We start from the raw sequence: 26147 nt of genomic DNA, 5'->3' as shown, positions 1-26147 counted from the left end.
GCTTCGATCGGCTGCAAAAAATATTAATTCCATGAGTCACGAATCGAAAAAGCAATACATAGACATAAGAGACGAAATAGCGACGAAAGGCGCAATGCGCACCGAGATAATGTGCCTGCCTGATTTTTTGATTTTCTCTGACGAGAGACAACGAGCGAGCGCAGAAGCACAGATTTGCTTAAACACTCACTGGTATCACCGGAGAATCTGACACTCGACGAAAATATCTTTCTGCTTTCGTTCTAGATATGGTGGAAAGGACGGCGATGATGGAAATATCATGACTTACTTTGAAACAGAGAGGCCGCAGAAAAGCTGAAGCAATGAGGAGGCAAGGGAGCAGAAGAGTCGGGCCGGGGAGGGGTTGCGGGAAAAGATAGAATGAAGACAAGGTTGGTTGAGTGGCGCATTGGACGATAGCCTTAGTCAAATAACCAGCCTGCTCAATTGACACGCAGCTAATTGACCACAATGGGGAAGACCACCAAGTTCCAACCCTAGTAGCGCCCCATGATCACTGGAGTGAAGCCCCGATACGCTAGCTTGGGTTTGTGTCGCACATCTGGCTCCTCGATCCATTCAGCAATGGGAGAAACCGTTTTTCGGGGTGCCCAGATGGAGCGACAGACGAGTTCCAGTGGAGTCCCCTCCACTAGTCTCGAGGGGGCATGCATCGGCACAACACTGCACGGTCGACATCTAGAACTTGACGGGCCTTAAACAGGCCATCTCCAGCTGCCGCGATTTAGTTCTTGGAAACCCTGCCCTGTGTCACTTTCCGTGCTTGTTGAGCGGTTCGTGAATAAATAAGCTTAAGGCAACTTCTGAAATACTAGGGACTGTGCGTGGGTTTTCCGTTTGGATTTAATTCCTAGTCTCCTGGGGGCAAGCCACCACCAGGGAACAAGGCTGAGAAGCACAAAGAAAGCGGCTAGTGGGATGCTCCCCTCAGACAATCCTCCCAGCCCAACACAGCGCCGCAAAGAACGTGAGACAGAGTCCCTGTTATCCCCGACACCTCCGCAACTGACGAATGGGCTAGCCAACCTGTCTGGGGATGTGTCCGCTCGGATGCCGGGTTTTCCCTGGTGGAAACTCTGTGCCGTTCCTCCCACACAACGTTTGAAACGTAGATTTTGCAGCGGTCTTGTGATTCCAATAATATCGACATTCAGAAAGCCTGAATCTTCCATTTATTTCCGTACCAACAGCCAACTCGCCAACCTGAATAATCAGCTTACCATCCCTAGCTTTTCAACCAAATGAAATTGATGCAGCTCAACACGCTACGGATGCAGTGGGGTCGGAGACTCGGAGTAGGCTTGGCCCAATGAGCCAATAATGGCCGGTCGTTGTGTGATGTGATGAGCTTGCTTCATGAGCGGTGCTAAACTGGGTCGAGCATTGACAACCGACGATAGCGAAACGAGGGCTAGAGCACTCACGTACAGTAGTTCGCGTCGTACTAGCACTGTTAGTACGTCCCAGTCATGTCCGCCACCGAGTCTCGAGAGTAGTACCCCCGCTTCGTGGTGCATGGCACTGAACTTTGAAGATCGAAAGGGGTGGACTGGCGCCGCTTAATAGCCATGATTTAAGCGATAACCAAGCCCGGCTTTGCTGAGCTTTCATCTGCTTGGCTGTCTCCATTGGGGGGGGGGGGGGGGGGGGGGTCCGATTGCAGATCGCTGAGGAGATCGGCCTCAGTTAAATCATCGCTGAGCGGCTGAGGTCCTGACGTAGTATCTCCATGGGGTAACTGTTCTGATCTCTATTATTACGACCGCCGCATGTGCCAACAACAGCCAGAATGGAGGCAAGTGATGACAGTGGCAGCTGCGACCGGTAAAAGAATCCTGGAACAAGGAACCAGTAATCGTGGCGCCTTAGTGGTGTCACAGAGAGACACGAGAAAGCCGTGACTGTGACCAGGAGAAGAAGAAGTAGGAGAAAGAGAAAGCTGCTGCGACTATGCTGAGGATCCCGTGATGCCTGCGTAGTCTGCTCCAAGGGAAGGAGCGCCTTTTCCTATCCCGTGCCTTCCCTCTACTTCCAATTCCCGTGACTTCGCAACAAACAAACACGACAAAGATGTTTCCTACGCGATGCCGCGTCGAACGTCGCATATGTGAAGCCGAGTCGGTGCATTGGAGCGTGAAGATCAGAAACAGGGCTAGTAGCTTCGTTGTCCGAGCCAATGATCTGGAAAAGCAAGCCGTGTGGATATTCATGGAAAATGCAAACGAACTGATTGTGCCCGGGGTGAAGCTTGGACTCGCTGCACGTTGGAACTCGCGCCTGACTTCCACTTTATCGCCCTGAGCAAGCCTTTTTTTGGTTGTGTTTTACCTTGCCATGTAGATGCAGCTCCTCATGGCGGATGCGACGGGAGTTTATGACAATACAGTCGATTTGACATGGAGGAAGAGCAGAACGGATGAGCGCATAGCACCTCGTAAGTCGAGGACTTTGAGAGACACCCTGAACGCGTTGCGGGATGTATCTGACTACTTGATATGCTAGAAACTCGAAGCCTCTACGTTGCATCCGACTCGGAACATGATGCACAATCTCGCCGCGCCAACCCGTACGAACGAAAGCTCCGAAGAAAGACCCGAGAGGACCGTTACGAGCCGAAAGGAATCGCTGAAAACGAGAAGACCCCTATCCCAGCCGAAGCCATTCGAAAGAAAAAGCTCATCGGGAAACGCAAGGGAAATCCTCGTATTGGCGAAAGGTTCTATGCAGAGAATATAAGATCAGGGCGCTTGACAGTGAGTGGGCTACTTTTTCAACTAGAGAGGGAGATGTAGCTGATTTTTGGAGTTCAACTTCAATGAAAATCTGGGTATATTCAAGAAAGGAAAGACATCGGTGCCGGTTCATTGTTCTGATGGTGAGTCCAGAGACACACGCGCTACTTGCATATTAATTGACCTCCAGTCTCAGTTCCGTATCTAAACTTTTCGGAGACAAAGTTTCTCTCGAATGAGCCCCAAACGCTACAGAATGCCAAGGACTCTGCAGAAGAAATACAGGAGCCGAAGAGATTAGGAGAAGACGAATCCATTGCTTCTCGGTTCAAAAAGCCTTTGCGAAGACCCCAAGATCCGAAAGACGCTACATCGTCTCATATTTACGATTCCAAAATTCTGTCTAGATGTCGCCCAGACAAGACCCAGAATGGCCCCGGACAAGGACAACCTCAAGCCATAGAGGGCAGGGATCCCTCCCTTGAAAGACCGAGTGTCGGAGACAGATGCTTCCTTGGATTGGATGCGGACTCTTCTCTGTTGGATACCAGAACTTCGAGGAACACCGAATTTTCCGTCACTTCGATTGACGAGAGGCTTTTTGATTCGTTGGGAAACTGTGACCAGCTGACAATTCCATACGAAGAGTACAAGCCGACTTTTATAAATGGGTTTCTTTACACACTTGAAGACTTGAAATGTCTTTGTACCGTGAGAGAGCACCTACGGTCAGGAGCAGATGTTGATTATACCAGAAATACCACAAAAGCCAATTTAGAGCGGATCCTTGGAGCGGAAGATTCCCTCGGAAACCATGACATGCTGTCACTAGCGCCCGAGTTGATGGATGTCACAGAAGAGACTCTTTTGGAATATCTTTTTGATATCGAAAGCCGATTCACCAAAGATGCGACCTTCAACTTTCTGGAATGTGGTACGAACCCTGGAGAACTTGACCCAAGAATTACTGGCACTTATCCAGGTCTGAATACAGATTCCAACAAGAACGTTCTTGAAAGTGATTTGGAAAAGTTGCTGCCCTTCACCACCTCGGATTTGACACATCCAAACCAGTCCAGGAAAGTTTCCGGGGAGATTTCTCGCTTAAGATCCGCTACTCTAAGCGACACCGAAGCCACTAAGCAGGTGGCGGCTATTGAATCTTCTTTACTGGATGGATCTAGCCTACTGGGCGGAACTTTCCCTAGGAATATAGACCAACACCTTTTGCCTATGTCTTTTAGGGTTCGGGACCAAGCTCACGATGAACCGGCACCTTTTTGGGCTATAGATGTACCGCCGCGGCTAATTTCTCAAAACGCGCACCTCAATCAATCTAGACTTGGAAACGTTCCAGAACGGCGCTTTTGGAGACGCCACAGACTCTATTAATCACTTTGTATTTCTGGTTAAACTCGGCATTGGATGATAGCTTTGTACTGCAATGAGTATTGATTGATGGATGTGCTCTGTGGTACCGTGATCAACTACGACAGTCCATGATGGAAGAATGTTGTTACAGAAAATCATGAGACAATGTCCAAAAGCTGCGCGAGGATGTCTCTTGTTCATGGACCAGGCCGTACATTAGATCATGTTACTATCGAAAAACTCGGAGCCAACAAACAATTATAGACTCTGAGGATTAGTGACCCAGTTTTTTGTCTCGAGAAAACCTATCGAAACAGGACAAACAAATGTATGTATTATTGAGATTAAGCAATCTTTATTTCTCCATAGCTGACTGCATAATTAAACTAATTATTGTGTTAGAAATGCTCATTTGAATGCTCTAACTGACGGGTGGACGGAATGCAGATAGTGAAGCCAATGTTGTACCTTTTGTGTGTGCGACTTACCAGTAGTCCTGCAATTTCTAACAGTGACGCAGAAGCTTCTAGTATCATGTTCTAAACAATTTCCGCGCTTCCGCAGAACCGGCATGCCGGTAAAATGTGCTACGTACTACTAGACAAACTGAGTATAGTGTTTTCGCGGATGGGGCTTCCGCTTCCCCGGCGATAATCGCGGATCTAGGGCCCGAGCCGTCGGGCTCGCCCCGCTGCGTTCGGTGTTTGAGTAGTATATGCAGTCTCCGTACTTACTTCCGTTCTCCTGGGCTATCATGTCTGCGATATTAACGTGTAGCTAGATGTCGAATATGTTGGACAGACAACCCTATTTACGCCCTAGATGTGGATACAAGGCATTTCATTCAGCTGTCCACGCTTGGATGTTGCGCACGCTTGGAAGTTCCCACGTTTGGGATTTTTCCACGCTTTGAATTTTCCCACGCTTGGAAGTTGCCCAAGCGTGCGACCTCAACTGTGGATGCCATTACCCCTCCGCTTTGACCCCTAGCCAAGTCCGATGTGCATGTAATTAGCCTTCCGACCAGGGTCGTTCGCGATCAGCCTTGGTCTCTCAATCTTGGTCTTCCAGCTGACGTGTCTGGCATTCTAGGGAGGACTGTCAAGAAACACATCCACATATGGGGAGAAAACCTAAGCGGGTAATAACAAACCCTTCCCCCTTTTTAGGCTCATAAACAGTTTTGCCGATCAGTTTGGCACAGACGCAGTTCGTTTGTTTCAGATAGTCTTAGAGTCGTTTCCCGGATATGGTGAATAGAGAACCCCTATTCAAGTCACGAATTGCAGTGGAGTAGCCACGAGTCATTCATTCGCGCTTGAGCCTAATACGGAAGTAAGTCAAATATAAACTGCCATCCAGTCCCAAAACTTGGACATTGATGCAAAGCAATGTAGCTGAACAGCCTTCCGAGACAATGACCGCATACGCCCTGCATAAGTTGCGTGGTTTTCGGGAAATGCACTAACTAGTGTACCCAGCAGTGTGGTTATACCTAAGCCCCTCTGCACGATAACTCGCCGTTATCAATAGTTATCATTCAACATTGCATCTGAAACGGCCTTTTATAGGGCAAATCCCCTGTTGGTGGCTCGCAACGGTGACATCGGGGCTTGGTTCGCCATTACCCTTAGTGCTTTGCAATTTTTTTCCAGCCTTGTATCCAGCGAAGAAAAGCAAGAACATTTGATCGGCAAATGCGCTTAGCCCCTTCCCTGAACAGCAAGTCTTTTGTGTGACACGATAAAAAAAATCCCGGAGAATCGGGTGCAATGTCATCTACTGTAATATCCGGAACTTGTGACTGAGCCTGAGATTGGTCGCCTTCCGAGAAGAAACTGCAAATCTCATACTGTATGAGAGTAATCGGCGGTGAAGATGCTTAAGCGTATCTCACAAACCACGTGTCCCTTTTTTTAGGCATTGCTCTACTAGGGTCGGCGTATGGAAACTGGCTAAGCATGCGTGCTACTTTAGCGGAACATCTGACCATACTGCCGGGCCTGTCTGTATATTAATATACTGAGAGCTAATTATGCATGAACAAAGAAATCGATAATTAAACAAATGCACAAGTCTGATTGATCAGGCCGTATCCGGTCTTGCTTGTGAAGTTTTCTATAAGTAGTACGCGAGGCCCGGAGATAGTACCTTCATGAATCTAGACACCGAAATTGACGACTGCCTTTCTCTGGATATTTCATTGTTTCCTGAATTAGTATTTCTTGAAGCCAAAGCAAGCTTCTACTCTTTCTATTCTCCAAGAACCGAAGGAACAAGTAAACCGGTTGCATAGGACTCTTTCAGCAAGATGGCGCCCCTGACTGAGGAAATATTGATCCAACATAATCTCCTGATAAGTGAGGTAGGCTTCTATTTACGTGATATTCTACTTCATCAAGCTGACTGACACCTGGTTCAGCAAAAGATTAGCACCGAAGAGTCTCACGCAGCCAAAGTCGTTAAATGGGAGAAGATCCACCAAGCCCACTATCAGCTCGGAGACACCATGGGTCACAAGATAGTTCTGGATAGCGACCCATTTGACGATGATGCTTCCAAACATACAAGTCTACAGGAAACCGAATTCTCTTGCAACTTAGAGCTCTCCCTTCTAGACCAGTCCGCAAGCGAGGGGCCTCTGGAGCGTTTCTTTACTCCAGACGGCTGTAGTGATCCTTGCTATCTTTCTCGAGATGCCCTCGGAACGCAATTCGCAAACGAGGACAGTGTGGAAGCCCGGAGACTCCATGCAGAGATGTGCGTGGAGATTATCGTTCAGAATGAGAATGCGAACAAAGGGAGTACACATGCTTAAGCCAACAGCGAGGAGGTGTCAGATCCCTATCATCATCTTACATCAACTGATTTGAAATTTTTTTCATTGCTTTATTTGGAATACGTATCATGTTGATTTGGGGAAGCATGAAGGGTACTTGCTACAGTAGGGAAAGTGGAGCTTGTCTGAACCATAACCACGGTTCACCCAATTTAAGCTTATCGGCTTTCCGCTCCGCACTTGGACATTTCTGCATGGATTATTATGATGATAAATGTCAATAACGAACAACTACAATCAGCAATAAGCTGTTAGAGTAAAATATAATTGTTTGCATATCAGCTACTAAAGTAGAAATTGCTAAAATCGAAACTCCACCCCAAGTCAAAAGAAGAAAATAAAGAATCCTTCCGTGACGTCGATGGCGCTGGGAAGGGTAAGTAAAGACCTTTCTTGTCACGAGATATCGTATAAATTACAAGCAAGCCGTTATCGGAATAGTGTAATATTCCCAAAGAGGTTATATTGAAAAATACTGTGAGGGTTCTATACGTTTTGTTTGGGTAAACTGTTTGTTATGGGAAACAAAGGAAGCTAGTCACAGTACTGCAGAATGGGCCTCAACGTTCTTCGAAATAAGACTGTAGCAAACGTGTCTAAGAACACTTAAAGGGGGGGCGATATATTAGTAAATAGTATGATCAAAATCCAATACTGCTTTCTGGATTTAGATAGTCCGTCCAAGAAACAATCTGTTCAGCACGCGCCATCCAGGATCCTTTGGGAACCAGTATTGGTATGGCAAACAATACCCCTGCTAATATTTGACAAACAACCCTTTTTGGCAATGAGGGGTTAAAAACAAAAATGTAATAAAACAATGTAATGGAAACAAGGATTACTAGACTTGTTCTTTACTGATCCTTCCCCGGTCAATGGATGGGCTGGTACATTCAGATTCTGGCACCGCCTTTCCAGAATGGCGTGGCGTCTCCACCCATCCACAGCTCAATAGGCTCCACTACTTGCCAACCCTTTGTTTCCCATTGTGTTCCATTGTACTTGACTTGCAAGGCTATTATTGACTTGACGCGAAGCCCCATTGGCCTTCTTTCTCGATCGAGCTTGTCCTGGTTGCCATGTTCGGAGTAGTTGGATATATAAAATTACCCCTCCAGTTTACCTCTCTTGACCTTGTAATTGCTCCTTTTCGGTGAGATAGCTCATGACTTCTCTTGCACGCGTACTAGTTGAACAGAATAAATCATCCTCTTCTTTTCTACCTTTCTATTTCTTGCATTATTACCTTCTACCCATATTCTTTCAATTCACTTGGAGTATACCGACACTTTTGATACTTTCTGGCTCACGTTTTCTGCTAAAGGGGATTACAGGAGGAAGCGGTTATCTTAACTAACATTTGTTGAGGTGAACAGCTCAATCTTGGAGACTATCTAACGTACAAAGCCACCGAGTATCTCTTCCAAAGATTGACCTTTTTTGTTTTCTTTGTGAGAACCATGCCTATCACTCGGTTTCCAATGACAATCATTAAAAACGAAGAGTGTCTGGAGGATCCGAACGGGCCTTTGAGCCTCCATCAGGCAGCCAGGGCGCACAACAAACAAAATATCAAACGCCAACCCAACAATATCCATTCTTTGTCCGGAGATTTCCATCAAAAACATCACGCGATTCCAAGGCCTGGGACAGAAAAGGATTTCCATCATCACTATTTCCACCTCCAGTCCCCAGAACCATCCCGCATTTCGGTATCGAGCCCTATGTACCAGACCACAGGATCCTTGTTTCTACCACCGAGCAGAAGCAGTCAACCACCACAGTATCCGTACACTTCTCCGCCAGTGGAAAACAAGATATATAAAACCGAGCCACAGGAAAGCACCGAAGGACCTCAGCTTGCACACGGTCTTGACAACTTCGTCAACATGTATGCCCAACAACAACAGCATCACCAGCAGCAGCAAGGGCAGCGCCAGACCCAGCAGCCGAACGCCTCTTATCCTGTCAACAACATGGCCACCCCTCTGACTGTATGGGAACATCAATCAAGCCCATCGGGGACCTTTATGAATAACACACGGCCACCAACCGAGTCATCCGAAAGCATCCCCGCGGGCAATCTTGAGCAGTTTGACAGCCCAAATTACAATGATGGACCCTTTGCTCCTCCGCAAGAAGCCTGGTCGTTCACGTGGGATATGAAGGAAGATCGCACAATCGTTGAACGCAACAAGCCAAAGAGGAGGAAGCTTACTCCTTCGGAGCGGGCCCGTACCAAGGCACTCAAGCTTGCAGGAGGTGCCTGTGGCAACTGTCGGCGGAAAAAGAAGAAGGTATAGTCCTTCCTCTTCTTCACTATGCATCCTATTCTGGGTATTAATATCGGTTCTCATATCTAACTCTATATTAGTGCACACACAAAGACCTTTCTAACATCAGCTCTCTGGGGGAAGGACAACAAACGACAGCAGACGGTGACCTTGCTCGGCGACACAACCAGCCACCAACTGTGATAGATAGAGACATCCAGTCCCGCATCTACACTTACTCGGGCCCAGGCAATTCGGTTCTGGCCTATATGAGACCAGAAGATGATCCTGGTATGCACACACCTTCAGCCACACCTCCCTATGTGGAAGAGAACGACAACGTACCAGAGTATCCTCTTGACACAGCCGGGCTTGGCCAACAGTTCGAGTAAGTAGAACTTGCCGTGCAAAAAAAAAAAAAGTTGAGTAGTTCTGACCACTGGCGGATTGGTTGTACAGCCACCAGGGCCGCCCATCAAACTATGACCAAGGGCATCAGGGGAATGAAGAGGGCGGGGATGAAGAAGGCGGAGACGATCACCACGACAGTGGTATTTGGTACAATGTGATGGGATATAACGCCGATTTTATATCTCATCAATACTACCAAGATTGATGTGAAATTGTTCTGAGTTTTTTTGTCGTGGTCGGATTCTTTTTGTTTTTTTATTATCTTTCTCGCTTTGTTTGTTTCTTCTTGTTTTGTCAAAATGGCTCTGACGTTCCTCGGCATTCTCACTCGAGAGAAAGGAATTATAGCAAGCCACTAACCAGCCTTTAGTACAAATTCTTTTTATTCTTATTCTGGTATCTATTATGTTAGGGTAGGAGACTAAAGGCGGAACAAGGGACTGGTGTCCATGCATCTTCAAATGAAAATTCCTAAACAAGCCAATCTACCATCAAAGAGAAGCAGCGGCACTAAATATCCCTGTTACGCGATATGCTGTTTTGTCTGTCGTTACAAATTCAACAGGATATTTCCATCCCATAAACTTGGTCCAGCCTGTGCAGAATAATTAGTATACAAAAAATTAAAAGAATTATTTCTCAAGAAACGTACCCCAGTATGCGCACTTCCTCCCGGCATATTTTCCAATGAATGGGACCAAGACCATGGTTAGCAGCAGCTCTAGCTGCTGTAGGCTTTCCCGCCATTGTTCCTCCGCGTCTGAATAGTCATAGTCTGATAAAAAGTCCGATTCTGTTGATGTCTCGGAGGGCAACGAGGCAACGTCGTCATCGTCGGATATGGAGTTGTATGAATTGAAGTGAGACGAAAGCATATAAGCTGACGATGAGAGGGAGTTGTCTGACTGAGAGCTGGTCATTGTGGCGAGCGGAGGGTGTGACAGTGAGGAGGAGGGGGTTCGAATAGGCTAGAGAGCGTTTCTCAACATGCGAGTTCGCGAAAAATGTATCGTAGCTATGCAGTAGACGTCGATGCGTATAACCGGTGGTTCGTTTGGAGATGTAGATGGCGGCCGTTGCCTACCGAAGAAGAGTATGCTGGCTCATTAGTCGCAGTGAATGTCGGAATTGTTGTGGTTGGACTGCAGTATCAGGGTGTAGGTTCATATAGAGAGACATCCAGATCCAACGCCCCCAAGCCCGTCAGATAATCCCGGTTGAATCGGAGTTCCCTTGGTTGTTCGGCAACAAGCTGGTGATCGACGACGTAAGATGGTGCACGTGACGACAGGCGGGTATTCGATACGGTCAAGACGGTATTACCATACGAATACGGTTGCGGCCTCAGGCCCCAAACCAGCGGATGAGTCAACGGGCTCACGTGACCTTTTCTTTGAAGTTTCTCGAGGGGCTTGCCACCCCCAGCATTGCACTTCATCCCAAAGATTTTTGTGTATCAACTGCCTACAGAAAGTGACTCACTGCGAAAATCCGCTCACATTGCAGCCTGTTGAGGTGACTCATTATTGCAGGGGGGAAAACAAGACCAGCCATGGCGGATACCACTGTACGTCACACACAAAAACTAAACCCTCCCACATTTTCACCTGTCTCTCTGCCCTGCAACCCCTCACACTATCCAAGTCCCCACTCCATCCTCTTCCCTGCACTTTTTTAAAGTTAAGGGTTGGATATATTATTTTCTGCTCTCGCTACATCGTCGAATTATATAGTCACTGACCGGGCTTTTCCTTTCTGTGTTGCAGGAAGAAGTGGAGCGCAAACCACGCAAGTCGGTAGCTTTCAGCGAAGGGGCCACAATCATGGATGCCAACGGGGAGGTCACAGAGGCGCCTCACGTCGAGAAGAACACGGCCGAAAGCCACACTGCCGGTGCGTTTTGATATTCGGCATCACGCCATCATATGGACTAACACCTTGCAGACAAGGACGTTGACGAAGTCACCGAACTCTTCAAGGGCCTGTCGAAGAAGAAGAAAACAAAAAAGGCAAAGGAGGATGGCGATGCCGAGGGAGGCGATGAAGCCGCTCCCGCCGCTGACGGTGAACTCGACCTGAGTGCGATGAAGAAGAAAAAGAAGAAGACCAAGAAGGTCGATGTTGGAGACTTCGATGCCAAGCTGGCAGAGGCCGGTGTCACAGAGGAAGGTGGCGAGACGAAAGAAGCAGCTGTGGATCAACTCCCAGAGGGCGACCTCGAAAAGGGAACTGGCATCTGGGCACAGGACTGCACACAGGCTATTCCTTACCAACTCCTCGCCTCTCGATTCTTCTCCCTCATCCAAAGCCACCACCCCGACCTTCTATCCAGCGGTTCGAAATCTTACAGAATCCCTCCTCCCCAGTGCCTGCGTGAAGGTAACCGTCGTACGATTTTTGCCAACATTGCCGACATCTGCAAGCGCATGAAGCGATCGGACGACCACGTCATGCAGTTCTTGTTCGCCGAATTGGGTACCAGTGGCAGTGTGGACGGTAGTCGACGACTTGTCATCAAGGGCCGTTTCCAGCAAAAGCAAATTGAGAACGTTTTGCGACGATACATCGGTGAGGAATGATTCCTATTGGATTTTATGATAATCTACTGACAAGTAATCCAGTTGAGTACGTCACCTGCAAGACTTGCCGAAGCCCCGACACCGAGCTCAACAAGGGAGAGAACCGTCTTTACTTCGTTACTTGCAACTCGTGCGGATCCCGACGATCAGTCACAGCCATCAAGACCGGTTTCCGTGGACAGGTCGGACGCCGTAAGAAGGCTGCATAAACACATCTGGTGGTGGATTCTTCTTATTCCCTGTACTTACAATCTATCTTTTCGTCCGGATTTACTATAACTTCGGTGCTATTTCATATGATGTCGACATGAACGAACCATGGCAGAGAAATGATGGCATGACTTGAGGATTTTCACTTTTTATGTCAACGCCATGGGCGGTTTTTTTCTCTATCTTATTTTATTATTATTAAAAAGGGGGGATAGGGTAAGCAGGAATTAGACATATGATTACTTAACGCGCATACTTTTAAACGTTTTTTCCACCCTGCATGGGCCAACGCTTTCTTGGGCTTCTAGCACTGACACCCAGAGCAGATGACCGGTTTCTAATTATAATCTCAATCTACTACTGCAGCTCCAGACTGCGCTGCCGGGTGATTCGGGTGACACCCCCGACAGTCGAGTTGTCTGCCAGTATTAATCCCAGAGGGCCGGGCAGCAATTGGCCTGAGAGAGCGACGCTACACCAACTTGCAGAGTCGCCATTGCTAGCCAAGGACTGATCAGCGTCAATCGACCGGCCAATGGCAACCTTGAAGGCGAGGACGGCGTGCCCACGGCCCCATTCTGCTTGCTTATCGAGCCTCTCCCAGTGCGTATCTTAGCGCCCACTTTCTTCATTTCGCATTAGCTTCTCTTACTTTGAAGAGGGGTATGAAACTATGCTAACAGCTTGTGTCTGGGCAAGCTGTGCCGATGGGGGGGATTCCTTATTATTGTACAAGAGACCGCGATCGTTCTTTTTTTTTCTTTGCCTTCTTCTTCTGTTGCGTCTGTCCTGGTTATTTACTGCAATTCCATTTTTTTTCGGCCTTAACTGCGATTTGGCCCTATCGTTTTATGCCCCGCTATATAGGGATTACTCTATACAATTCGATTACGACGACAATTGGGAAAAGAACGGGCCTGGCGCCCTTTTTCGAATAACTGTTCTATATCATTATACCTATATATATATATATACGCACACTATATACGCAATAATGTCTCAGCCATCTTTTCCACCTCCTCCTCAAGCCCAGCAGCAATTTCCTCGTACGTTTGTCCTCTGATTTATTGCTATTCAAAATAGCACAGTGCTGATTCCAGTCTTTCCAATTTTTTATAGCTCCTCCAAGATCTTCAAGTACGTCGGTCGTCGTCTTTAGTGTTTATTGACCATTCGCCGGATCCGTATTAGTTCCAAAAAGATGAAGAAAAGAGCGTCTAAACTAACATAAACAAAAAAAAAGCAGCATTTCCTCCTCCTCCTCTTGCATCACCAGGCTTCCCTCCTCCTCCGCAGGCTTCGCCTGGTTTTCCTCCCCCGAATTACCACTATCCTCGCCCTCCGAGCTCTTCAACTCCAGCACAATATCCGCCTCCACCGAGTAATGGCCGCCGCCCGTCGACAACAAGTCCTCCACCACGATTTGATGCGCATAATGGTGGGAATATCGCTGCACATCAAGCGGCCATGGCCGCGGCTGCGCAGGAGCACAAGATGCCGATATCTCCGCCGCCAATGTCGCCTCCCCCAACGGCCGGGTTGCGTATGGAGTTGATGCCCGGGGGTGCGCCGACTGCTGGACAGTTTAAGGGTGCTCAGTCGGCGGCGGCGGATGATGTTGGCACGTTCAATGGTGGGAGCTACAGGATCAGTCATCGTAGTACCAACACGATTATCACGTTCCAGCTGGCAATGGGCGCGCCGTTGGAAGCAAGGCCGGGTATGACATTTTTTCCCGGAATGTTGAGAAAGACGGCAAGCTAATATAAGGCAAATAGGTGTCATGATTGCCATGTCACCCAGTATCACCCTCAAAGGAAACTTTTCTTTTTCACTGAAAAAGTTTGTTGTGGGGGGTGAAATGGCCCATTCCACTTATACTGGACCCGGAGAGGTACTCTTTGGCCCGTCGATTCTCGGAGACATTACCACACTTCGTTTGAGCGATGACGGGGAGTGGAGAGTTGGACGTGACGCTTTCCTCGCCTCGACTAGTGGTGTCAAGAAGAAGTATCAAGCGCAGAGTCTCTCTAAATCCATGTTCTCTGGCGAAGGAATGTTTACCTACAAAGTCAGCGGCAATGGTTTGCTGTGGTTGCAAAGTTTTGGTGCTATAGTCAAGAAAGACGTGAGTTTTCCCTAATCTTGGTTCAAAAAAGTTGATTGTCACTGACACTCATGTAGCTTGTGGAAGGTGAGGATTATTTCATCGACAATGGCCACTTGGTGGCTTGGAACTGTGAATATAAAATGGAACGTGTCGCGTCAGGTGGTGTCATATCAAGCTTCAGTTCAGGAGAAGGCCTTGCTTGTAAATTCAGAGGGCCTGGCACTGTCTACATGCAGACAAGGAATGTGAATGCTTTTGCAGTGCATATTGGGGCAAGCACTGCAAGTGGATGAAGAAAAAGACCTTTCAAATGCCCATTTTTGCTATCATTTATTTTTCTGCGTTCTAAAACCTACAAGTCTTCTTCGTATATATATTACTAGTGTGTCTTTCAAGATAATACAAATTGACCACGCCAAAATGTTCCATCTATCTATTCATTTTATGAATTGCTCCCGCCCTTTCTAACAGGGCGCAGCCTTCTAACCAAGGACCGTTCCAACCTGCGTATGTAGCCTCGTCCAGAGCAGTTGACTGGTCATGGTCTTGTATGTGAATATCAGCTTTTCGGGATAAGAGATACTGTAGTGTGGGGAGACTCCGTATCCGAACCGCAGCGATCAATGCTGTTCTACCTCTATTTCCAATGGTATTAATATCAGCTCCGTTTTCAACAAGAAGCTCAACTACCGCCACATGACCCCTCGTTGCAGCAACTATTAGAGCAGTGTTCTGATCGGGATCGCGTTTCTCTAGTGCAGCTCCACCTGCAAGAAGTAGAGTGACACTGTTGATATCGCCTTGGGCCGCGACTTTCAATAAAGCAGTTTCCCCGTCTTCGCCACATGCGTCAACATCAACCCCCCTTTGAAGATTAATTTCAATCACTGATCGCTGCTTTTTCTCAGCTGCGCGAAGTAAGGCTATTTCGCGGACCTTCATCAGAGTGTCGCCATTCCAAGAGTCGAAGAGCATCTCGAGAGTTTGTACGTCTCCCTGTGACGCTAGAATCAAGACTATATCATCTCGAACATGTTCCTTTTCACTATGGCGAGACAGCATTTGGATGACGTCAGTATATTCTTTGCCAGCAGCATAGATCATCATTCCAGCTATTTCCTCCTCGCTGGAACCCGACGATGCTTCGTTGATAACTCGCATAATGAGCCACTCAAGAATGTTCTTGTAATTGTGTCGTATAAGGCAGTCGAGGACCCCGTGATACGAAAAGCCGCTGTTATTCGACGTAACCCAGCCGCCTAAGCCAAACCACAGATCAAGAAAAGCAGTATGACACTCTGCAGCTGCCGCTAAATTGTGATATATTCTATTGTTTGGCGATACTAGGCTGAGTTGTCTTTCCATTTCACCTAGGGATTGCATGGTTCGCTCTTCCGGGTTGTATTTGACTTGGTATTGACTTATGCACGTTGCCATACAATGCATCTCATTCCGAAACTTTTCCCACCATTCGAGCGAAGGAATACTGGCAACACGACTCAAATACGTAGATTCGAATGTGAGGGAATGTCCGTCGTGTGTTGAATTCACAACGTCCACGATTCGTTCAATAGAAAGCCTCCTCATTCCGAAATCTGGATTCATGAGACCGCGTAAACATAGAAATCCGTATTCGATCAGCGAACTCTCGACATTTCCATGATCATCCAAGCAGCACAACCATTCGCTCATAGTGAAAGCCCTGTAATGATCTTGTTCCCTGACAAAATCTTCCAGCTGTTGACGCACTTCGAGAGAATCGGTTGAAATGTCAGGTAGCAGTTTTCGACTATAAAGGACCGGCAGAATGCATAAAAGACCTTCACTAAAATCTCCCAGGCCGGAGTTTTGAAATGCTGTTGCCAATTTATCGACACGATCATTGTGTACTCTGAAGTTGTTTTTATCGCTGCCCGAAACACAGGTCTTGCCACCAATACTTGTCAAGTCGGTTAAAACCGATAATAGAATGTGCGTGTAAATGTCTTGAGCTGCAAGCATATCGAGACTTGAGGGCACTGTGACTGGCACCCCATAAAATCCGGGTTGCGGCCTAGATTGAATATTTGAATGGCCAAATGTCTGACAATCCCTGAGAGCATTAACTGGTTCCTGGTTCCGATCGATTATCTGAGCGTTGTTGGACCATTTCTGTAATAGTAGACGTGTTTGGTGGGGATTCTTATTCTTCATTTGGAAGATCCTAAAAAAGAGGTCATGAGGCACTTCTCCTAGGTCGTGATTAGCTCGCTTAATAGACCATACGTAAAGCCCAAGTATGGCCTCCCACGATTTTGCATGAGAATTTTGTTTGTCGCCAATGGATAGGGTTATCTTCCAATCGTTGCGTATTTTTCCAGAGAGAGTTTCATCTCGAACTTCAATCGGAATGTTGACATTAATAATTGAAACTCTGCCATCTGTCCATAAATGCACGAGGTTCATCAAATCATGAGTGGCTTGTGCTAGTTTAATTGCCATTTTTCGTATTGGCGTCTCGTCCCAGTTTGCACTGGTGAGGCGTCGCAATGTTCTGCGTTTTTCTACACACTCTTGTGCAAGCTGTGACGGCTCTTCAGGGCCCTGTCTATTCTCTCTCATTAACTGCCATCTCTATCACTCCTTAGGGCGTACACATACATTTCAGTGCTGGCCATTGGGCAAACTCGAAATGACTGGATCTTCATGAGAGAAAATGTGAGCCAGTCTAATTCGTGACCCCCACTTAAAACCAATGTCTCATCATTCTCCAACATATTATCACCTTCATGCATTCTCTGGGCACGAAGACTGGTCCTTACCAGAGTCATTATCATGGTGGAGCCTAATTGAGCCAGAGTTATGGAAGAATGCAAGCCGCGCAGACCAATGAATTGCATCACAAATCCGACCATTGCAAGCATTACTATGGAGAGAAGGGATAATTCTTTTCCATAGTTCAAAATTTCGGTTGGCGAATGATGTTTTACTGAGCGGATGAGACGAGCCCCCTTTTTGGTGCAACCAACAAAAGGAGGAAATACTTGATCGCCCACCATCTGGTTCCCTGGCTGAACCCAGTAGACTCTGCTGTCGTCTGGCAAGGGAATAACATGTTTTTTGGAAGAAGTTTCGACGGCGAGGGCACAAAAAAACATGCCTAGGGTAAGGATAAAAGTACCGACGACAAACATAGGAAATGCATAGCCATCTACAGCATGGCCATCTTTCTGAAAGACATATGGCCAGCGAAAGACTGTGAGACCAGCAAAAACAATGACCCCTGTATTTTCTTAGTTCAGGCTACTTTGGTTGAAAAGGGAGGGGAAATACGCACCACCCTGCAGACCGACGCCAAAAGCAGCAGACAAATGAAACCAAAAAGGAGCTCGCCTCCTTATCCCCTTGTTTAAGGACAGATTTGGCAATCGGATGTCATCATCCAAGTCAGGTGGCCAGTCTTTGCCAACACCCTCACTAACTTTTTGAATACTGACATTCTCATCGGTATCGGGATTTTCATCCACGAGTACTTCTAAGATTTTTGGGTTTCCTGTGATCCTCGCAACACCGGAGTTGCTGAAAATCTCGGCTGTTGAATCTGACACACACGAGAGAAGCTCCCTCTCAGCAGCTCCAGGGTCTTCTTGGGCTCTGCCTATGAAAGCCCGAACGGTCGAATTACCACGGACGCGGATCACGGACACCACAGCTGTCAGGACGCCTAGCGGGGCTAGAGCAAAGATGAAGTCGTCGAGAGCCGAAATCGACTCGGAAAGGCACTGCCTGGTAATTTGCTCTCCGAAAAGTGTAATTAACGGTGCCTAATGAGTAATGTGAGTCTGGGTGTTCTTTTTCTGCTGGCACATTCGTGGGCGTACCAAGTCGGTGGCAAGATTATTTGCAAAATCATCCCAGCCCTCTGCTGAGACGCAGGTGACGAAAATGAAGAGCACGTATAGCGGTGTATAGTGCGTCGTCATTATCTTGTGACATCGCCAACAGATTTGGATTGAAGCCTAAATGGCGCGCTGTCCGGGTTTGAGAGGGGGACGACTCCTTTAACAAAATCAGCCTGGCCATGGCTGCGATTATAAACAAGGCTGTGCTAGCAAAAGAACAAATGCACGTATCTTTGACCGGATGCAAGTCCTTGACGATGGTTGGTGAGTATGAAGCGCTAGGCCAGGATGCAGGGGTCTGGCGCGTATTTAGGGTCGATCATAGGCTGCGCGAGCGGTTCTGGGTCGAAGTGGCTTTCAAGCCGAGTTAGCCTTGCATCGGCGTTTCACCATCTGCAAGAAGAGCTTTTTTTTTAATGATCAGTAAATGCAGAATAATTCTCGGCATTGTGGTGAAGATGAGATGAAGATAAAAGTTCACGCAGGTTAAGTGTTGGGAGACGGGGCCGTTCCTTCCTGTTTCCATCCACCACCACCGGAGGCGACACAGTATCAACTTCATCCCATCTAAAGAATCTCTTGACATAAATGTTGAACTTTCTTGACTTTTCTTTTCTCCGGCGAGCGTTTAGCTCAATCCACCATACATATCGATATGGGATTATTCAAACCTTTACTGGCTTCGAGATAAATGTGTTTTCACAACTCGTCAAGGTCGACTTCCTTCGACAAGGTTTCTTGTGACTAGGTTCATCCGATCTTGAAGTCGGTGTTGACGCGCATGGAGGATAGCATAGTGATGACAAGAGTCGTGACACATTGTCGCCAAAATCGAGGAGTCATGGAAGAAGCATCTGTTCCAAATCGCTGGACCAGTCATGGACATCCCATCCCAATGACTGTTTAACCACACGGTGGAATTGGGAGGGATGAGTCAATCTTCATTGATAAAACTTGGGGCTCTCCCTCTGACTTCTCTTTCAAATTACAACTCTAGGAAAGCCGGATTCTACTTCAGAAACTCGAAACTAGCTGTATTGATACATCGACCATGAGCCAACAACATCGACGAAGGTCTAGCGGAAGCATTAGCGAAAGTTCTGTCGAAAATGCCTATTCCAGCGCGCCCGAGACATCGACGGCGAGACGGGGAGCTGGCGATACGGGGACAACGACACGGGGAACGACACGGGGCTTTGCCAACCCCCGATCATTCTATATGCTAAAGTTTCTTTTCCCATTTTTTGCTTCGTTTAATATCAAGTAAGGCCGGCTGAACTATGGTTGTCGATATGAGTTGCTAACAAAACACTGGATTTCAGGGGCTTGAATTTGGTTTGTTTGCCAACTACTGCCCAGCAATTCGAATTAGATACTAATGTGAAATAGGCCTACGGTGCTGTCATGTACGGATACAGGGATATTCAGATATCCTCTCCCACAACCTACTTCAAACTTTCCTGGATTGGCTCGCTGTATACTGCTGCTCTCTTGGCCTCGTTCCCGGCGGCAAAACTGATATTGGATATGTTGAAATCCAGAAAGCTCAGTGGAGCGAAGACGGCGGTGGCCGTCACATTTGGGGTCTGCTTTCGCAGTGCCCTCCTCCTGGGGATCGCTAGTTTGACTTCTAGCACGACCCTTGTATTTCTCCACGGTATTTTACTCGGGATCACCGATGGTATACTTTACAGTCTAAGCATTATCACCCTTGATGAAGACTTTTACGACAATCCAGTGATATGGGCAGCAGTCATTCGTATTGGAGCTGGTCTTGGTGAGTGCCCACCAATCCTCATACATATTTACGTTCATCTTTACCGAACCGATTTAGGTGGACTTATTTACACGGCTATTTTAAGAACCTGCCTTTCCACTGTGCATTTCCAATGGGGTTTACGAAGTCAGTATATATATATGGATGAAAGGAAATTGTTTCTTTCTAGTTCTAGGCTAACTGTTGACCTAGTTATCGCCTTCTGTGGTGCTGGGACGTTGATCCCGTCCCTATTCCTTTCCCCTGCCACTAAGAGAAGCAATTCAGAAGACGTAGAACAGCAGAGAACAGGCCGAGAAGAACCATCACGCCGAGAGAAATCGTCATTGTCGAAAATACTGATATTCGAGGATATTATAAGTGGGCAGTCTACGGAAGGACAGGAATCAACCGAGAATAAGGGCCCTTCCTATACTTTTGCTATCTTTGGTAGGCTTTGCTATGATTTTCCATGAACAGCGCGGGGAGCAACTAAACTAATCCACCTTGCAGGCCTGTTTTTTGCTTTCAGCAGTCTGTACTACGGGTATCATTTTGTGAGTTTCGCCGAATCTCTCCCTTTCATAGATCGTCCTTGCTTACAATTTCCCGGTAGATTGTCGTCTATGGCGTACATGCGGCACATCAGCACCCCGCGGACTCGATGCTTTTGGTGGTAGAAATGTGCGCATGCCATGTATTTGGTATCGTGATATCCACGATCTTGAAACGCGTCGTAAGTGACCAACTCGGCGTCCTTACTTTTGCGATCCTGTGCACGTCTCAAACGGTCTTCACTTGGATCGGAGCCGATCAGAACGCAGGGTTGAAGATGTTTGTTTGTTTCTACGGGTTCTACTCTGCAGCGGTCGATAGCATTCATATGACTTGCCAGCTCACGTACGCTGGTTATAACAAGAGGCATGATGCAAGCAAGGCCAAGGTAATGCGATACAAGGTGCTTTTCTTCTTCTTAGCAATGGGCCTCGGAGCCGTGATCGGAAGCGTAGCTGCCGGGTGTCTTCTTGATTACTACGGCGGGCGATTCTGGTCTGCTGATCTCCTGTCTGCAGGAGGGCTCTTTGTAGGGTCGATCTGTTTCCTCACTGCTGTGGCGATGCTGAAACGCAGGCCTGGACGCAAGCCTGGACGCAGCGGTTGACCCGATCACCGACATTCTGCAGCCAACAAGAGCAGGTAGGAGATGGACAGCCACCGAAACCCACTATCGACGGGCATCTTTTTCCTATCTCATTTCTGGTTCTGTTTCCGGTTCTATTTCTGGCCCTATTTCATCGTGTCATGTTGGTGGCGGTTGTTTTTTTCTCCTACTCCTTCTTTTTGCATGTGTTGATTGTGTTTATGGCTATTTCATAGGTTTCATAGAGTTCATGTATTTCATAGATACTGCGTGATAATAATAATAATAGAACCGGGCTATTATCGACGAGTCTTCAGTGTCACTAGCACGCCGTATTCGTAAAGAACAATAATGTGGACAGGGCGGGAGGCCCACCAGCGTGGCTTTGCTCCAGCCTAAACTACCCGCCGAGCCCGCCCTACTCCGCTCTGCGACTCACTAACGCGGCCCTGCTGCCACTGAGAACGATCCGTGATCCTCCATGCAACAACCCCCCCCCCCAACGGACGTGCCCTTCGCTTCTGCGTCCTCATCATCATCGCCTCCTTCCATCGATCGTCCTGTTTCCATCCATCAAGCAACCCGTCCATCTTCACGTCTTTGCATCCGGAAAATTCGCTGCCTATCTGCCTAGGGGTGACCTCGCTCGCTCTCGGTCCTGTTCCCCGAATCTCACATGGCGTCGCAGGGTGATTTTTCTACAGCCATGGCCAACCGGTCGCTACGTAACATCCGCAGTGTCCGTCATCACATTCGTCTCTGTCTCTTATCCCTTCAGTGCTGACCCTGATGCCCTTTGTAGGAGCTGGAGTTCCTTGCAGACTCGGCTGTCATCACGCAGCAGCAACTTTCTTCCATCCTATCTCAATTACCCGAACCAACAGAAGGGCGTGCACCTATTCCTCTCGCCGCGGCCCCCGTGGTGCAATCGCCGGTTTCGACGCCGTCCTACGACCCTCCCACAAACCAGCTGGCCAATACTGCCATCAGCGAGAAGGCTCCAATCCAGCCGCAGTACACGTCTCCAGTGCCGCCCCCGGCGTATGCTCACACACCCCCGGTTCTGTCGACTGCATCGGCCTTGTATGCATACGCTCCCACTGATGCCGGGGACCTCGCCTTGCAGCCCCAGGATAATATTCAGGTTCTCGAGCACATGAATAACGACTGTATGACCTTTTTTTTTTCTTTATTCCGTCGCCCTTTGTTTCTATTTTGTCGACTATATTGTTGGTTAGTCTTGATGCTAATGATGAATCTAGGGTGGCGTGGCCGCAACGAACGAACAGGCTTGGAGGGTATTTTCCCCAGAAGCTATGTCAAGGTCCTTGACGAGAAGGCTGCCTTGTCTCAGCCTACAAACTACGGAAATATGCCACTTGATGTCAGCCAAAGCGGTGGCCCCGTTGCTGCGAATGACCCGCGTCGAAGTAAATTCGAGGAACACGGCAAGAAGTTTGGAAAGAAGATGGGTAATGCGGGTGAGTACTATTTTATCTCCATCGGTGCCTTACATATTCGTTAACAATTCTTCGCAGCAATCTTCGGTGCTGGTGCCACGATAGGATCCAACATCGTCAACGGTATTTTCTAAGTTGACGTGTTCGGTCCTTCTTGTTGCTTTACCCTGTTTTCCAAATCCATCGTTTGGGTTGAGTTTTCTTGAATGGGATTGATTTCTGGTTTGCGCATTCTGGAAATGGCGTTGATGGCGAATGTCATGTTTATCACGTTTGTGATAGGTATTGCGGTTATATAGGACAAACAACATCGTGTCCATCATCATTGGTTGCGAACTTTTGGTACTCATTTACACACACGAACTTGCGGTCGGTATACAATATCAAAGAACCGACAGAACGTCGCCAACGGTCGGTCTACTGGATACACGGCCGACCTCTTGGTCTCTGCAAACTTTCTCCGGGCATACATGTCACCTATTCTCGAATGGTTCGCCTTTCTTTTATCATTGCATGCTTTTGGCCGTTTTAATAGAGGGGTCTACGGTTTGATGGAACTTGAGACGATTACCAACGTCCGAAGCGCGCTGGGTGCGCGTGAACAATGACCCGATTTAAACCCAAGTTTTTTTTTTTTTTTGTTTTCTTGTTTATAATTCGGAGCCCTGTTGTTTACCCTTTTGGTGGATGACTTGCTCAACATTCTTTAGTCTCAGTTTGCTCTTTTACTTGAAAACCAGTCACCCTTTTTCTCGCTTGGACTCTTTTCTTTTGTTAACCGCGTCTATCTAGTTGAACTTGTTGATTTATGTATATTGAAATGAGTTTGAACATCGTTTGCTTCTGAGTAGTATATCCTGGATGTCACAATTCCTGTAGTACTTGTTTCTCTTCTATGCAGGCTAATAGTAAACACCGGATCTCGGTTGTCAGGCGTAACAAACCAAACCATGCCGTGACGGTAAAATACATAACCGGCTTATCCGTATTAGTCGCTTTTCCGGCCTACCCCACGCGACTTGCCGGGTTGACCGCCTGCCTAAACAGGTAAGATTCAACTCCAAAAAATTCCCCTCTATCGCCGATTTTTCCGGGAACGAAGGAGAAAACTTTTTTTTCTAGAACTTCTTCGAGGCATTCAGTTGCTAATCGAAGCTCGGTTTCCCCTTTTTTTTTTTCACCTCACATTCCTTTTTTCATTCTGAAAAAGTTTACAAAGATGTGTGGTATTCTTGGTCTGATTTTGGGCCATATTGGCGACGATCCACAGTTTCCATGCAAGGCTGCTGCGACGTTACATGAGTCGTTGTATTATCTTCAGCATCGCGGCCAGGATGCGTGTGGCATAGCTACTTGTGCTGCCGGTGGTCGCATCTATCAGTGCAAGGGAAATGGCATGGCTGGAAAGGTGAGCAAGTTGTCATGGATGCTTTGCACTTGCTGATTTCCCCCCACCCCGCGACGTTGATGGAAATACTTTTGTTTGTATGCAATTGCTGACTTTTATTCTTTCAATAGGTCTTCGATGAGGGCAGACGGGTTCAAGATTTGTAAGTTGAAGAATTGTGTTGTCTCATGTATTGCCTTGACTAACATGCGAATTTGTTTGCAGACCCGGTTCCATGGGCGTTGGTCACCTTCGCTATCCCACCGCCGGCTCAGACTCCAGCGCCGAAGCTCAGCCCTTTTACGTGAACAGTCCGTACGGCATCTGCCTGGCACACAATGGAAACCTTGTCAACGCCAAAGAACTGCGCGAGTTTCTCGACAAGAACGCTCACCGACACATCAACACCGACAGCGACAGCGAGTTGATGCTGAATATCTTTGCCAATGAGCTGAACGAGACCGGAAAGGCTCGTGTGAACCAGGAGGATATCTTTGATTCTCTGTCGCGCATGTACCAGCGGTGTCAGGGAGGTTGGGCCTGTACCGCCATGGTGGCCGGCTACGGTTAGTGACCTTGATATATATACCATGCCCTGGTTTCAAGTACTGATTTTTACTCATAGGTATCTTGGCTTTCCGCGATTCTCATGGTATTCGTCCACTGGTTCTCGGAGAACGCCCGTCGGACACCCTTCCCGGTGCTACGGACTACATGTTCGCATCGGAAAGCATTGCTCTACGACAGCTCGGGTTTCGCAACATTCGTGATGTGATGCCGGGCCAGGCCGTGTTCATCCGAAAGGGCCAGGCTCCCGCGTTCCGCCAGGTTGCTGAGCAGCAGGCCTACTCTCCTGACATCTTCGAATATGTCTACTTTGCGCGCCCAGATACTGTCATTGATGGCATCGGTGTTCACTCCAGCCGTCAGAGGATGGGAGATAAGCTGGCAGACAAGATCAAAAGCATTTTAGGGGACAAAGGAATCAAGGAGATTGACGCCGTTATTCCAATCCCTGAGACTTCCAACCCGTCTGCATTCAGCGTTGCCCAGCGATTGGGTCTTCCGTATCGTGAAGGGTTCGTCAAGAACCGATACGTTTTCCGCACGTTCATCATGCCCGGTCAAAATGCGCGACAAAAGGGAGTCCGTAGAAAGCTGAGCACTATCGACGAGGACTTTTCTGGCAAATGCGTGCTGCTGGTTGACGACAGTATTGTCCGAGGCACAACAAGCCGAGAAATTGTCGCCATGGCCCGGGAGGCCGGCGCTCGAAAAGTCATCTTCGCCAGCTGCGCGCCCCCCATCACACACCCCCATCTTTACGGAATCGCGTTGGCGTCGCCGGCAGAGCTGATTGCGTCCGACAAGGACCGGTTCGCCATTGCCCGGAACATTGGTGCCGAAGAGGTCATTTTCCAGGACCTGGACGATCTCAAGTCCGCATGCGTCGAGCTTTCTCCTCCCAACGGGCCCAAATCGTTCGAAGTGGGTGTGTTCTGTGGAAGTTATATCACTCACGTGCCAGATGGCTATATCGAGCATCTTGCGGAGCTGCACAACCAGAAATCAAAACAGAAACAGGCTGCGTCGCACAGCACCGGCCAGCAGGTGGCGAGCAGTGGGCCGACCATGGTAGACAAGGCCAGGCGTGAAGATATCAGTCTGCATAACGTGGCCTCGGACAGTGGACGACATTAAACCATTATTTTTCTAATGGGTTTCCGCAGCAGGGTCGTGATTTTTCGTTTCGTTTTTCTTCATAGATTTTTCTCAGTTTATTTGCTCAAACATGGCGCTTGGATAAGAGTATATGGCATGACCATGTTTGAAAGAGCGGTAGATAGAATGTGCCAGGACTTAGAAGACATTAACGTTAATGACGAGTCATACATGAAGATAACAATCATGATTATGGTTATTGAAGCAATAGTGTTGTTGTATACTGTAAGAGAGCGGGCTCCCAAAACGGCAAG

General features: G+C 47.7%; 7 protein-coding genes across 7 annotated transcripts; 5 read left to right on the top strand and 2 right to left on the bottom strand.

Annotated features, from left to right (window-relative positions):
- Window positions 1-2091: 2091 nt before the first annotated feature.
- TRUGW13939_04520 (uncharacterized protein) lies at window positions 2092-4145 on the top strand (the record flags this gene model as incomplete). Its single annotated transcript, XM_035487693.1, has 4 exons — window positions 2092-2142; window positions 2613-2774; window positions 2827-2896; window positions 2944-4145. 4 exons carry the CDS (start codon window positions 2092-2094, stop codon window positions 4143-4145), a joined length of 1485 nt encoding a protein of 494 aa, XP_035343586.1.
- Window positions 4146-6435: 2290 nt separating this feature from the next.
- On the top strand, window positions 6436-6942 carry TRUGW13939_04519 (uncharacterized protein; the record flags this gene model as incomplete). The annotated part of the gene is made up of 2 exons (XM_035487692.1): window positions 6436-6489; window positions 6547-6942. The coding sequence occupies 2 exons, from the start codon at window positions 6436-6438 to the stop codon at window positions 6940-6942; spliced, it is 450 nt and encodes a 149-aa protein (XP_035343585.1).
- A 1481-nt stretch (window positions 6943-8423) lies between these two features.
- TRUGW13939_04518 (uncharacterized protein) lies at window positions 8424-9628 on the top strand (the record flags this gene model as incomplete). Its single annotated transcript, XM_035487691.1, has 2 exons — window positions 8424-9260; window positions 9338-9628. The coding sequence occupies 2 exons, from the start codon at window positions 8424-8426 to the stop codon at window positions 9626-9628; spliced, it is 1128 nt and encodes a 375-aa protein (XP_035343584.1).
- Window positions 9629-10138: 510 nt separating this feature from the next.
- On the bottom strand, window positions 10139-10567 carry TRUGW13939_04517 (uncharacterized protein; the record flags this gene model as incomplete). Its single annotated transcript, XM_035487690.1, has 2 exons — window positions 10139-10242; window positions 10300-10567. The coding sequence occupies 2 exons, from the start codon at window positions 10565-10567 to the stop codon at window positions 10139-10141; spliced, it is 372 nt and encodes a 123-aa protein (XP_035343583.1).
- A 632-nt stretch (window positions 10568-11199) lies between these two features.
- On the top strand, window positions 11200-14839 carry TRUGW13939_04516 (uncharacterized protein; the record flags this gene model as incomplete). Its single annotated transcript, XM_035487689.1, has 7 exons — window positions 11200-11214; window positions 11414-11540; window positions 11592-12215; window positions 12269-12418; window positions 13680-14156; window positions 14215-14564; window positions 14621-14839. The coding sequence occupies 7 exons, from the start codon at window positions 11200-11202 to the stop codon at window positions 14837-14839; spliced, it is 1962 nt and encodes a 653-aa protein (XP_035343582.1).
- Window positions 14840-14975: 136 nt separating this feature from the next.
- TRUGW13939_04515 (uncharacterized protein) lies at window positions 14976-18508 on the bottom strand (the record flags this gene model as incomplete). The annotated part of the gene is made up of 4 exons (XM_035487688.1): window positions 14976-17133; window positions 17187-17808; window positions 17863-18349; window positions 18407-18508. 4 exons carry the CDS (start codon window positions 18506-18508, stop codon window positions 14976-14978), a joined length of 3369 nt encoding a protein of 1122 aa, XP_035343581.1.
- Window positions 18509-19478: 970 nt separating this feature from the next.
- On the top strand, window positions 19479-25872 carry TRUGW13939_04514 (uncharacterized protein; the record flags this gene model as incomplete). The annotated part of the gene is made up of 16 exons (XM_035487687.1): window positions 19479-19690; window positions 19750-19762; window positions 19817-20204; window positions 20262-20330; window positions 20397-20633; window positions 20697-20740; window positions 20800-21340; window positions 22029-22063; window positions 22127-22493; window positions 22587-22805; window positions 22863-22907; window positions 23777-23831; window positions 23907-24192; window positions 24303-24334; window positions 24397-24737; window positions 24797-25872. 16 exons carry the CDS (start codon window positions 19479-19481, stop codon window positions 25870-25872), a joined length of 3960 nt encoding a protein of 1319 aa, XP_035343580.1.
- Between the last annotated feature and the right edge of the window lie 275 nt (window positions 25873-26147).

This window comes from Talaromyces rugulosus, chromosome II, assembly GCF_013368755.1.
Source record: "Talaromyces rugulosus chromosome II, complete sequence".
NCBI lineage: Eukaryota > Fungi > Ascomycota > Eurotiomycetes > Eurotiales > Trichocomaceae > Talaromyces > Talaromyces rugulosus.
Note: the sequence above shows the minus strand (reverse complement) of the source record. Positions and strands in the feature narration are given on the sequence as shown.